This window comes from Bacillus rossius (assembly GCF_032445375.1).
Source record: "Bacillus rossius redtenbacheri isolate Brsri chromosome 9 unlocalized genomic scaffold, Brsri_v3 Brsri_v3_scf9_2, whole genome shotgun sequence".
Classification (NCBI taxonomy): domain Eukaryota; kingdom Metazoa; phylum Arthropoda; class Insecta; order Phasmatodea; family Bacillidae; genus Bacillus; species Bacillus rossius.
Genome location: NW_026962013.1, coordinates 15,342,235 through 15,356,526, shown reverse-complemented (window position 1 = coordinate 15,356,526; position 14,292 = coordinate 15,342,235). Strand labels below are relative to the sequence as shown.

At 38.3% G+C, this 14,292-nt stretch overlaps 1 protein-coding gene across 1 annotated transcript in view; it reads left to right on the top strand.

Moving 5' to 3' along the window:
• LOC134543276 (ligand of Numb protein X 2-like) overlaps window positions 1-14,292 on the top strand; it is a 92,008-nt gene that overhangs the window by 65,045 nt on the left and 12,671 nt on the right. The window contains exons 5-8 of the mRNA XM_063388186.1: window positions 607-759; window positions 2,726-2,895; window positions 5,373-5,563; window positions 6,256-6,926. Of these exons, the coding sequence (XP_063244256.1) occupies window positions 607-759; window positions 2,726-2,895; window positions 5,373-5,563; window positions 6,256-6,926 (1,185 nt within the window). The remainder of the gene's footprint in view (window positions 1-606; window positions 760-2,725; window positions 2,896-5,372; window positions 5,564-6,255; window positions 6,927-14,292) is intronic.

Here is a 14,292-nt window from a genome sequence, read left to right as displayed (position 1 = left end):
GCCCAGAAGCCGACCCTGGATGAGATCAAAATGCATTGGTTGAGTTTAAAGATTTTTGTTAATGCTGGGATTTGCGACGAATATTACAAATCTGTTGTTCATGGAATTCAAAGGACACCTTACAAGTAATGCAATGCGATAAGCTCAGATCACCTTTACAGTTGTGGCCATAGTGACATTTGCAATCTTTAGAAGTTATTTTTTGAATAGTGGGGTTTGAAAAGTTGTGCATTTAGTAATAACAATAATTATTTGCCCCCGGGGCCTTAATTTCTCTCGATAACCATGCACACTGATATGTAAAATAACTAAAAAAATTGCCAAGAAAGTGGCTCCACTCCAGATGGTATTGCTGTGTATATTCCCCTTCTAGTTTTTTTTACCCAGTTCTCCCAGGTCTGCAAACCCCACCCAACATTTGAATATGTCCTAATTAGCCTCTCGAACTGCCTTCTGTCTTTCAGGCTTTCCCACCCGATTTCCTTCATCAGATTTTTGGGCCTATTAATTTCTATCTGTTCGCCACCACTTTTCCTTAAACCCACCTTACCTGCTCGCCTCTGCACCCCTTCCAGTTGCCATTTCTGAATGTTTAATGTTGTGCAGGAGTTTGACATCTTCCTGACGAAGGTGAACCACAGCCTGGGTTTCACCCTGCGCAAGGAGGACGAGAGCGTCCTGGGGCACTACGTCCGAGCCCTGGTGAGGGAGCCCGCCCTTTCGGACGGGCGCATTCGACCGGGAGACAAGATAGTGGCTGTGAGTACCTTATGGTCGGTCAATTCCATGAGACTACCTTGGTTTTATTTGACTGAATTGATTAGAAAAGAACGTAGGTCTGCTCTTTGGATATCGCTTTGAAGTAAATGATTGGCATGGATAATACTACCTTGATAATTAATCTATGTAAATGTTTGTTTGTTCAAAATGTTAAATCTCCAAAAGGTTCTTCACAGTTTGCTTTGAAATTTTGACACAACGTTGCATTAAAATACTTGAGTTTATATATACTTATCACATCTGTGACAGGTAAAAATATAGATATGTATATATATAATATAAATGAATGTGTGTGTTTGTTTTCTGTTTTGTAAAGTTAAATATATAGATAGGAGTATATAGACATAGAGATAATGATGGATATGCATATATATAAATGTAAAGAGATATCGATAGGGAGATGGATAGAAACAAAGATACATTTAGAGACACAGTGATATGGAGGGTTATGGATAGACATTATATATAGACACACACACTAGCATCTTTTTTTTAACTTGATTATAAAATATTGAGATTTCTTTACTATATTTTAATTTAATATGGACGTATTTTGCACAAAACTTTTCCGGAAGAAATTTGCATCAAAATCCCATGTATAGTTGAGGGGAAATAAGCGAACAAAAAGACAGATGCAGTTAGCGACTTGTTTTATACTATTTACAATATTATTAGTTGTTTTAATGAAGACAAAATTTGAAAATTAGATTATACACATTGTTATGTCATAAAACTGTTGGAACCAAGATGGTGCCTTTTGGTCCTGATCTTTTTCCTTTAATTCTGGGTTTAAACATTCACGTGTGGTTACTGCATTTTCATTTTATTATATATTTACTAAAGTTGTTTCGCAGTATGAACATTGAAAATAATTAGTTGATTGTAATTATTGCACTAGGTATGTTTTACGCACTGCACTGTCTGCTGTTTTAAAACTAGGTACTATTAAATTTTTCCTGACTTATTTAATTTTTCACATAGTAAGAAGGGGGCATGTACTTCTCGTGAGATAATATGATTGCTCATTAGATTGCAGTAGGTATTGTTTCCTTGTAAGTGACAGCCATCTCCAAGAGAAGTCACTGCCCTATTCGGCCGGCCATTCAGGACTCCTTTGTTTCCGCACTGGATGGCTGTGACTGGTGTGTTGGCAGTAGACATGCACCTGAAATAAACCCATTCAACCCCGATGCACAGACAATGCCACAAAATGTTAACACACAGCTGGCCTGGAATTCTTTTCACAAAAATCACATGACCACAATTGACCCACAAATAAATAAAATTTTAATTTTTTTAATAAGTTTTTCCTGTTTAGAAGTTTAAAATTTCTAAGTACCTTGAGAGACTTAACAAGGTACTGTACCTAGAATCAGCAACAAAAAAATTGGTTGTCTGTAAAGTCGGTTTACGGACGATAGTTTAACATGACAACATCATAACAAAACATTGATGAAATGATTTCATACTTCTATGAATAAAATTGAATAATTTTTATTGAATTATCACTATTTTGTATGGATACAAAGGAGTGAAATGAAATCAACAATTTAATTGATAAATTTACTTTTATTTGCACTCATTAATTCAAATATGTTTATTACTTTAACGAACATATTATTTTAACTATAACTTTTATACATGTTCGCTATTTAACTTCTTCCAATCTGTGTTATTCTGTTAAGAATATGATGATGATAGGAAAAGTAGGAAACGAATGGGAGTGTTTCAAGTTTAATGTGCCTCGAAAAAGTAAAATCGATGGTTGTTCCAATCGAGTGGAAGAGAGATAGATGCGGCACAAGCGTACAATGAGCGTAACGGGACAAAGCGTAACGGGACAATGTGCGTTACAGGACATTTTTTCGTGCGTGCAGCCGGCGTTTATCGATTTATTAGACATCACGTCAAAAAAGGCATGGTGTGAGAGGCTGGGCGTGTGCAGGTGAACGATGTGGACATATCCCCGATGAGCCACGAGGAGGCGGTGATGTTCCTGAGGCAGTGCGGGGACCACGTGAAGCTGCGGCTGTACCGGGACGCCTCTCAGACGCCCGTGTCGGCGCTCTCTCCGACCGAGGAGTGCAAGCTCTTCCGGCCCAAACCCATTCTCAGGTGCGGTCGCCAACCTCATGCTTCTGGGGACCCTGAGGGCAGTGGATTTCACCCAAGGTCACGTGGTTTTTCTTGGCAAAAAAATATGAATTATAAAATATCAGTGAAAAACTCTGATAAGAAAAAAATATCAGTTATTTGCCAATGGAAATTGTAATTAGTTTAACCCTTTTTTCACCTTGTTGCTGAATCAAAGCTTAAAAAAATGCATTTGGAAAAATGTTAAGTGGAATCCACACTTAATGAGGAATTTATAATATTATTATGTCATGAAAATAATGAATTTGATAAAATTCTTAAATTTAAGGAAAGTACCTATGTCAAATTTACTAAAATAAATAAACTCAAATTACAAGCAGGAAACTCAAAAGCCAACATTCTATATTTTAACTTTGTTTTTAAAATTCAGGCTATTTAGAAAAACAAAGTATGTATTACTCATTTAAGAATTTCATTTTCAATTTGTTGAACATTGTTGCACTTAACTGTACCTACTATTTGTAGATTTGTGGTTATTTATCCAAGTGCAAATTTGTGGCATGAGGCCCAATAAAACTGTCGGAAAACATGTGTGTGTTTTGAGGAACTATCAGGAAGAAAAGTAGTAATGAATGATATATAATATAAGAGTAAAATATTTCAAATTCATTTGGTGAAAACTAAGTTGTAAAATAATTGTCAAAAATTATTCCAAAGAATAATATTTTGATACAATAATACTCAATATGCAACTTATAATTCAGTGATTTGTAGTTTATTTGTTATTTCCATGTTATCGCAATTTACCATAAAATTCTGTCCTCCTGGCTGTCAAGTTGTGGGTGGGGGAGGGGGGAGAGTTTCCCAGGTCCCGAGCACCAGAAGGGGACTTGGTTCAGGTAAGAAATTGTTTTTTAAAGCTTGGGTTAACCTTGATAGGATGAAAGTTACAAGTCTATTGTTATTGTCAATATAATATGTAGGAAACATTATAATGAATGCAATGCGTACAGATCACTTTTTCAGTTACAACCCCAATAATGTTTAGTCTCTTCAGATTTTTTTTTTACTGTGGGGTTTGAAACATTGTACATAAAATAAGAGGGTGGCCCCCCCCCCTCCTCCCCCACATCACAGCCATTGGTTTCACACCTCTATGGTCCTGCCTGTCTATAGTCATAGTTGTGTTATGTCAAAACGTGTGTAAAATGTTCAAGATGAACCTAAAGTTCGGCACTGTGGCCCCCAAGCATTAGCTGGAGACATAACGAGCGCTGCTACCACATGAAAAGAGGACATGTGGACCCAGCGAGATACCCTTTCTCAGGATGTGACGTGGCCCACATGGGGACAACACTCGAGCGCCCATTAATAAATGATACGTTATGCAGGAGAGAGGAAGATGGACGCAATTTTACTTGGCTGACCCGGCCACAGGCTGGGAACAGTCGATGAAGATGACTTATAAAAAGGAACTAGCAAGTGATGTAAATAAAATGTTTCATGGTTGGAATGATTAACTAAACTGAAAAATTTTACATAACCCAAATAAATTTATAAGTTGAAAAAATGTGTTCACAAATTCCTCGTCAGATGTCACGTGATAATCATTCATCAGTCACAGGTCATTTGCAGGGCCGGCGCGTCCATGTAGGCGAACTAGGCAACCGCCTAGGGCGCCAAGTAGCTGGGGGCGGCGCAGCACGACACATAACAGCTAATATAATATATGTTTAACGATTATTGAAACTAGATCAAAATGGATTTTTGTAACAGTTTGGAATGTTTATATTGATATAAGTAATTATTTAAAGTCCACCGCGACCTGTTTAATGATTTGTAATAAGTAAAAAAAAAACACAAGCCTGCTTACATTTGATTGTTGACAAAATCGTAGGCTTACGTGATGTATTTTGAGGCCAGGAAAAATTTTTTTTGGGGGTATCCAGGGGGGGGGGGGTGATGGGGGGGGCATTAAGGTTTTTCGCCTAGGGACGCCAATTTACCTTGTACCGGCCCTGGTCATTTGCCTATCTGCAAAGACCTGGACCGCACCGTGCCTGGGACAAGCGAGTTCGGTGACCTATCCCGTGGGGCCCTTGAAACGTCTCATATCCCTGATAGCCGGAGGTTGCCACCACGTGGTACCACCAGTGGCGTAGCCAGGATTTGTGTATGGGGGAGGGTGTTATGAAGCATGACCTCTCCCCTCGCCCCCCCAACCGTATTAAAGCCGGGGGGTCCGGGGGTCCTCCCCCGGAAAAAATTTGAATTTTAAAGGTGTAAAATAGTGCTATTTTAGCAGTTTTCGGTACTTAAATTTAAATATTGTAATGGTAAATTTTTTTATTGATTTTTATTATGAAATTTGTTTGAGTGATGAATGAGAAATTTCATTAAATATTTGGTGCTAAGGGGGGGGGGGTTAACCCTTAACCCCCCCCCCCCCTGGCTACGCCCCTGGGTACCAACACACTTGGTTCCTTCCCATGCCGCAGGAAGGAGGCGATGGACATGCTGTCGGACCTGGCGGTGAGGAAGCTGTCGCCCGGAGACTCGAACAGCTCGAGCTGCAGCCGGCTGCGACGGCTGTCGGACGGCCACAGCTCGTCCTCGCCGTGCTCCAGTCCGCGCCGCCGCCGGCTCACCAAGACGCCCTCCCCGGAGACCCAGCCCCTCACCCAGGACAGTGAGTGGACCCCCGGCCGCCGTCACCTCTGCTGGCCTGAAATAAGTAGTGTTGTATATCTGTACCTCTGAGGTGTAAAACATCATGCCACAAATTTGTAACTCTTCAGGAGAGAGGATTTTTTTGGTTCGTTCAATTTTTTTTTATTTCAGGTTTCTTCACTAGTAATAGGAAATGGTGCATACTATGTTTCATAAAAAAAATGGTCCGCTGTGTTCTTCACCCTTGAGATAAAGATTTGTTTTTCAGGTGCGTTAAGTACAGTAATAAAAAATTTGACAAGGGAAAAATGAAAAACAGAACTTCAGTTATATATTGTTAAACTTGTCTAATTGTATTTTTTTCCAAATAATGCACGGATAATGTTCTCAGATTTTCAAGAACAGGTGGCGACTGGAAGGGAAGGGGATGGTTTTGCTGTTTATAAATAACACCTTCACTACTTTAAGTCCTGCACTTGCCTATGGCTGTCTCCCTTCCTCGCTCTCTCTCTCTCTCTCTTTGTAAACATGCTTTTTTTTTTACTCAGCACCAGTATTCCCCTCCTTCTCCAGCACACCTGATCTCTCGCTTTCACCTCATCTGCAGAGCACTGGAAGGAAAAAAGGAAAGTGGAAAACAGTACTGACCTTGTTAGTGAGCACTTTGTTTTCGGGTAACACGATACTGACGGCACGCCACCACTGTTGCAGAGGTGGCGCAGAAGTACGCGGTCCCCGGCAACGTGGGCAACTCCGACTCGTCGGGCGAGAGCTCCAACACCACCACCGACACCTGCACGTATCGGAGCAGCTTCGACTCGACGGCGGCGCGGGGCCACGGCAGCAGCTTCGCCTCGAGCGTCGGCGGCAGCGAGGACGGCGGGGGGCCCGACCAGCGGCCGCAGCGGCCCAACTTCCTGGACCTGTGCGGGGCGGCGGGCGCCGGGCTCGCTCCGGGGGCCGCCCGCAGGCCTCAGTTCGCCCTCCCGACGGCCGGCGACGACGGGTGGGGAGGGGACGCGTACGCGGGGGGCAACCCCCCCTCGGAGCCGGCCAGCATGCCCCCGCTCACGGACCTGTCGTCCACGTCCAGCACGTCCACGGCGTTCAGCTACCGCAACCCCGCCTACCAGTCGGCCTGCCCCGCGCCCCGGGGGAAGACCTCGGAGGACCTGCTCCTCCCGGGACGCTCCTCGGACCAGGACATCCCCGCCAAGGTGTTCGGCAGCTGCCCCGACGGCTCGGACGGCACCCGGGGCCTGCTCAAGTGGAAGGGCGTGGTGTTCACGCCCGAGGACGATGGCGCGGGGGAGGAACCCCGTAAGAGCGACGCGGGGGAGAGCACGCGAGAGCAGATAAGAGAGAGACCGCAGGAAGGCCAGGTATATGGTAGATAAGAGCAGGTGTTCAGTTCTCTTGATTCAGCTTGCAGCACTTTATACCAAAGAAATTTTATCCCTTGTAATTTGTAATGTAAAGTATTATTTTAATAAGTAAATTTAGTCATTATTCACCCAGTAAGAATTAATAAATATTTTTTTTTATACAATTTTAGATTTCAGTTGTATTTAGTAGACAATGAAGTTTTGAGTATGTAGATAAAATGTAACCATTTACAAGTGATATTTAATGAGTGTTGAGTAAATTTTAAAATTAGTTAATTTGGAAAATTGTTTTTTGTTTCTTGATTTTTATCACTTATTTTGTAGAATCATTTTTCTGTGAATAAACAGCTAAGTACCACATTTATGTTTTTTATTTTGTTTTATTTCTTCTCTTTTATACAAATTTTAATAGTTTAAGAAATATTTATTTTATTATTAATATTTTTAGTAGCAATGTTAACAACACTGAAGGAAAAATTTTGTACGGATATAAATAATGCTTGTGCTGTGAAATATTTTGATTTAGCTAAGATTTTTTTTCTATCAACTCTGAAATAATTAAAGCTTAATGCAATTTACTTGAGAATATTGCAGTATACATTTTAAAACCATTTTATTGAGTAGGTGATATTTACAGTTAAACCCAGTTTTAATTTTTCCTGTGCAACAAATCACTTAAGCGCAGAAATGTTTTGGCTGAATCTATAAAAAGCACTGAAAAATATAGAAATTCCTATATCATAAATTACAGTAAAAGTTTTTCTGTTCTGCAGTCCTTGGTTCTGCGAATTGGCAGCACCAAGATTTTTTGTGAGTTTTTGGGAGTTAATTTTACGGCTGTATTGTTTCTACCCTTAATTTATATGCCCCAGTATTTAAGAAAAAATGTAACTGAATATTAATTGACTCAAAAACTGCGGTCGTGATGGTTTAGAACTACTCCGGTTTACACTACTCATGTCATCGCATGCCTTGAAGGCAAGTCTGTGTGCAACATCGTGGTAAAATGGCTTCTTTGTTCTACACACTCCCCTTTCTTCCCCTTGCGAGTAGAGATGACATGTCTGTTGGCAGTCTTGCCTCTCCAGACCTACACTAAAGGCTATCAGAGTTGCAGAACCACATTAGGAATGCTCAAAATGCATTGCTAGCATAGTATTTCTTGACAGGAACAGCTGGTTTACGCTCATTATTTATACCTAGGGACAAGAATATATCGTTAGTCCGGAAGAACAGTGACACAACTCAAAAAACCCGGATTTTGAGTTATGTATTGAAACACATTCCTAATCATTCATGCTTTTCGCGAGAAAAACGTCACAAAACTACAGGCAGTAACCGCTCACCAGATGGTAGTAGTGTCACCTTTCTTTTGAGCAGATGAGTTTCAGGCGGGGCAAGAAGAGCGTCACATTTCGTTGTGAGTCACGACGTTCACAGAGTAAGACTGTGTTTTAAACAGGAAGAACGACATATCTCAAAAAGGTGCTGTGCAGGAGTTGTGATTTGTTCAAGAAGAGTGACACATTATGATTTGCGTCACTGGTCGTTGAAAGTGAGTCAAAATATTACACTATTTTAAATAAAGTATACTGTTAATTAGAGATGTGTCTGTTTATGTGATTGAATTTCCTTACGGTTTCTGCATATTTTAAGAAGGTATTTGTATGTATTAAGAAGTTGTCACTGTTCCTGAAAATTTTACATTATTTGTCTCCCGGAATCACTCACTGGTTTAAAGTGGTTCTGTAAACAGAAACTCAATTCTAAATAAAGATCATGGATGGAAGAACTTTTTAATATGTGTAGATTTTTTTTAGCGATCCGTTTTCAATTTCTATCTTGTTCGAATCTCACTTTCATATTTTATAATTTAGAATTATTGCAATGACTCTGTTGAGTTATGCTCATTAAAACCTACTTAAGAACAAATTATAATCCTGCATTTTTAATTGTCAGTCCTATAACATTACTAAACTGATATCATCCAATTATTAAATGAAATATATTAAAATCTGATATTAAAGTTAAAAGGTTGGGAAAAAAGCTATGTGCCCAATGATGCGTAGCTATTGTAATTTTTGTTTTATGGCAATGAGTGTGAGCCTAGATTGTATGTTCGTTCATCAATTGTAACAATGGCATTTCATGATTGTGTTAAGATATTTATATCATAATTAGCATACTGTAGACTCGCAATGATATGCTTGACACTAAATTTGATTGTTTATTTCAGATAACAATGTCCAGTAACAGTCGCTGTTATTTAATACTCAGACTCTGCAAAGAGCGTGATAATGACAAATAAGAGGAAAGAGCTACATCTGGCCGTGTTTGTATGTGGCACATCGCTATAAACAAAAAAGGTGATATACAAGAAAGCATGTCCGATATTAATACGACTGATAAACATCCTGAAAAAACTTATGACGCCAAAAATACAAACTTAGGTACGTAATTATTTTTGTAAAGTTTTAACTATAATTATTGACAAGAATTTATAATCAATAAAATAAAAAATTTTGTGCATTTTTTCCCGGACAATATTGGAATGGACAGTGTGTGTAACCCTCCAGCAAATGCTTCTGGCCACAATGAACTTTCCAGCAGTGATTCTGTATCAGACTTGTCAAGTGATGACAGCGTGGCTGATCCAGACTGCAATGCCTTAGATCCTACAGTCTCTACATCTGACGAAGCATCGAATGTTAAATCAATACAAATAAAGGGATGTGAAAATGCTGATCCCAGTACGTCAACAAGTGGAAAAGCTACATCAAGGTGTGTTTTGAGACCCAGCGAAAATAAGCAGAGGGGTAGAAAAAAAAGGTTACTTAATCCAGACGAGTGGCAAAAGAATCGAGCTAAAAGAGCGAGAAATGCTGGTGAAAGTTATACATCATTTTCTAACAGCCAAAAGGTTGTTGCAGGCAGAGAATTACAACCACCATGCAATGAAAAATGCAGACTAAAATGTTTTAGTAAGTTCACTGAAGATCAGCGTAGGAATATTTTCAATGATTACTGGGGCTTCAAGGACTTGCAAAGGCAACGTGAATTCCTGTTGGCTAGTATGTCAGAGGTAAAACTGAAATATCAGTACCTCAAAGGGGACAGTAATAGGCTTCCTAATAATGCATTTTATTTTGTTACTGAGGGTTTTCGTGGATACAAAGTATAACAAATAAGTTTCTCATAACCGGACACAGTCAAAATGAAGGGGACGGTGCTCATTCGGTGATAGAGAGACACATCACTCGAGCCCTAAAGTCAGGACCAATTTATGTTCCTGAACAGTACGTGTCCCTTATACGATGCGCAAAGAAAACCGGAAAGCCCTGCAGAGTGCATGAAAACTGCCATGAAAACATAAACGATATGAAAGCTTTATCAGCTGAACTTGGACTTCGGATAATAAAAAATACTGATGGAGAACAATTCAAGATTTCGGAAGTTAAAGTGCTCAGGGTGAAGAAGGATCAGTTTGGAAAACTCTTCTACAAGACTTCCTATGAAGAAAGTGAATTCAAACAAGTTGATGTTTTGCAGTTTAGAAGAGATAATAAATTTAGCAAGGTGTCAAACATTCAGTTGCAGAAAGCGTACCAAAGAAAACAAGGGATTTCCGAAAAGAAAAAAGATTGTCTATTGTCTGTTGAGGAAAAAATGTATTACAAATTGCTATGCGAGATTTTATACTAATTTGTAAATGAAAAGTCTCAATTTGTGTAACAAAATAATAATTAGTAATATTTTTTGGTCTGCAGTCTGAATTGATAGTGTGGAATTTCTGAAAGTGTTTTATTAAAACTTAATTCTTAGTTTCTAGATAAAACTGTTCTTTGCATACCTTTACTTTAATTAGAAGGGAAAATAAATGTATTAGAGTATAATTCATTGTGTATGCTACTTGAAAGTTTTGACTATAGATGTGTAAGTGTTAATTGTTAATTTTTGTAATTCAAAACTGTCAGCTTATGTAGTTTGAAAATGCGTAGTTACATAATAATAATGATAATAATAATGTCTGCAATCAGTACATAATATTTCAAAGCCTAATAAAGCAATTTAAGTTTAAATTTCTATCTAAACATTCTTTGTGGCATTTTTTTTATTTTGCATACATTACTTAACTCAAAAACTTAACAATACCTATCGCAAGAAAAGTGTCATAAGTCAAAATAATTTTTTTAAATATTATTTTAAAAAGTATATAAACAGTTCTTCTGAAAAAATCCGAGTGTAAAATAAATAAAAGATATTAAATTCATAATAGGGATTGTTATAGAAAACCTACAGTTCCAAAATTGTGAGAGAAAACATATCAAAATTAGGTAAAATTTTCAATTTCGTTTCCTGAAAAACTTACTTTTTTGAGTTGTGTCACTGTTCTTCCGGACTAACGATATGGTGAATAGTAATAATAGCCGAAAAGCATGTCCATACACCATATAACAGCAAAATGAAAGTTAATACACCAAAACGCAACAAAAATAATCAGCAAATTTTTATTCAAAACTCAACTCAAGATTACAAAAACGTAATCTTTTAATACTGTTACGATTTAACACGGGGAGTACTGGGTTCATTAGCGAGAACCCAATTAAGTTTTATTAATTACTAATAAATAATTGTACTTAAAAATGTCTGATCACCAATCACTGACACTTAAAAATTTTTATTCACAAGTCACTCAATGTCTTGTCAAGTTCCGCAGTTCGCACTCCTCATTGGAGCTAGGCTCAACAGTGGTTCGCCCCTTACCTCACACCTGTCCACACACACAGTCTCGCACCACTCAGTCGCACTCTCTCAATCCCGTCACTTTGCGTCGTGCCACTCTCGAGGGGGTCTTTCACCCTCTTCGCCAATGTCGCACTTTCCTTCACTCGCGGAACTCTACGAACTTACTCGGAAATCGGCACCTTTGCTGCACTCCCCCGGAGGCTGGCATCGCTGCTTAAGCACCTGGGGCGCCCTTCTCGAACCGACGAGAGTGGCGCCATCTCGGGCTGACTCGATGCCCGAAAAGTCGAGAAAGGCGGCGCCCATTCATGCCACTCCGTGCGGCGGCCTGCGGAATTCCCAAGGCTGCTCAGCGATAGATAACAGCGCCGAGGTAGGACGATGTGTGGGGAGGAGCATAATTGCTCACGCGGAATACATCCAAGTTACGAGCATCATGTAAAATGTAGGTGACCTTAATAGAACACTTGTTCACTCCATCTCATGTGTCACAGCATCCTGAGATTGAGTCCATTGGACAGTTTTGTAATAAATGGCCTAGTTGGCGTTACAGGGAAGTGATTGTCACATGTCAGTTTGCCTCATAAAAATCATAAAATTACATATTTTACATTATACCTTTCAGTTTCATTATTAACATCATCTACCTCACCTTAAAGAATGTTTCACTGTTATGTATTTTTCAGCTAATTTGAAACAATTTTATGGACATACACAATGAGTTTGTCTGAAGTGAGCATAAAACAAATTTAAAAGGCGAAGTTGGAGTTAAAATAGGTTTTGAACTTCAATTATTGTGTTAATAGTTCACGTAAATGAAACAGAAATGTTACACATGTTTGTTAAAAAATAATACATTTTGATGTGTAGGGATTCCTTAAGAATAATTTCCAAAATTATTATTTGTACTTAAAAAATAAAATATATGGAAATGAATGATTATAAAAGAGAAACACAAAAATAAGGCAAATAGTGATATAAACAGTGCACTCTTATTCTTACCGCAGTTTGGCAAGAAATAACCACATGGTAACAAAACAACGGTCAAGTGTTAAGTCTTACATTATGCATATCCTTTGAAACCTACCTACTTGACAGGAATTTTCAATAATTGTGATGTTTTTTTTGTATAATTTTAGTAGAATTTGGGTACATTGAAGTGTTTACCTGAGCAGTTTCAGCCTGAATGTCACAGGTATGTAGAATTCTGAGCTTTTAAGTGGTGCAGGATTTTAAAAGTTTGAATTTTGTACATGTTTACTAACACTATGTTTATTACATTGCTGCAGGATTTTGAATGAAGGTGCCTCTATTATGCTTAGCAGCATAAAGGTGTTACATAGTCGTAAAGATGAGTTTAGGTATAAGTGTCTATATTCACTAACAGAAATTTCTATATATCGATACTAAATATCAACTCTGATATACATTTGGCTAGTAACGGTATTCCACAAGGTGGTAGGTACCTTTTCAACATCTGCATAATTTCCGGATTAAACCACTTTACTGGCACGTTTTGCTAATGACCAAAAAATACATAGGAAAGAATCATTTTGCCATGATTGCATCTACTTCACTGTGACATTTTTGCGGTTTTTGAATGCTGTAACTTAAACTTAGTTAATTTTGATGATAAAAACTACTTGGTACCCCAATCTTATCAAGAAAATTCCATCCAATTGTGTTTGAATACAAACCAGATAATACATTTATCTCTAAGTCGCATAGGTATGTTAAAGGTCCAAGTATTTGACTCAATTTTTAGTTATATTTGCACCTTCATATTAAATCACTTCTGAATTGCTCCTGTAGAACACTTGGTCTCTTAAAATTTATTACATATAATGCTTTAAATTTGTATCCCACTCTATCCCTCTATAGAGCCCTAGTTAGAGCCAAACTTTAATACAGTTAAATAATTTTGAACAGCATTAATAATTCTGATATTGAAAAACTCAATAGAATAAAAAATTAAATAATTTTATTTGTAATAAAAAATAAAAATCAATGCTTATAATTTGGATTTAAATTTCTCATGGGTTCTCTTTCAGCTAGAAGAAATGTTTATTTATACAGGGGTGCCCACAAGGGGGGGGGGGGGGGGGGTAACGACGCAGACTGCATCATTAAAATTTCAGGGGGGGGGGGGGGGGGTTAAAAGACGAGAAAAATGTATATATTATTTACATAATTATAGCTTCTAATGTGAAAATACATTTCTGGTGCTTTGATAATTGAAAGGGATCTTGTAAATCAAATTGGCAACCCCGCACTTTCCTCAACAAAAGCAGTTTGGCATCTGTCGGTTCAGGATGGAAAATATTACCTGATATGACCACAATTATTATTATAAATATTAGAAAATCAGTTTTAATTAATGCGAAATGTGATAAAATATAATACTAAAAAAGTATAATATTATAAAATCATTGAGTAAATCATTGATAAAATGGCATAAAAAATTTCAGAGGGGGGGGGGCGCATCATTAGGTTGGGGGGGGGGGGGGGGGTGAGCCATAGTGTTTGGGGGGGGTGGGCACCTCTGATTTATACATATTATAATCACAACTTTAATCGCCCTTACATTTTTTAAACCACTGGTATTAAAACCCATCTT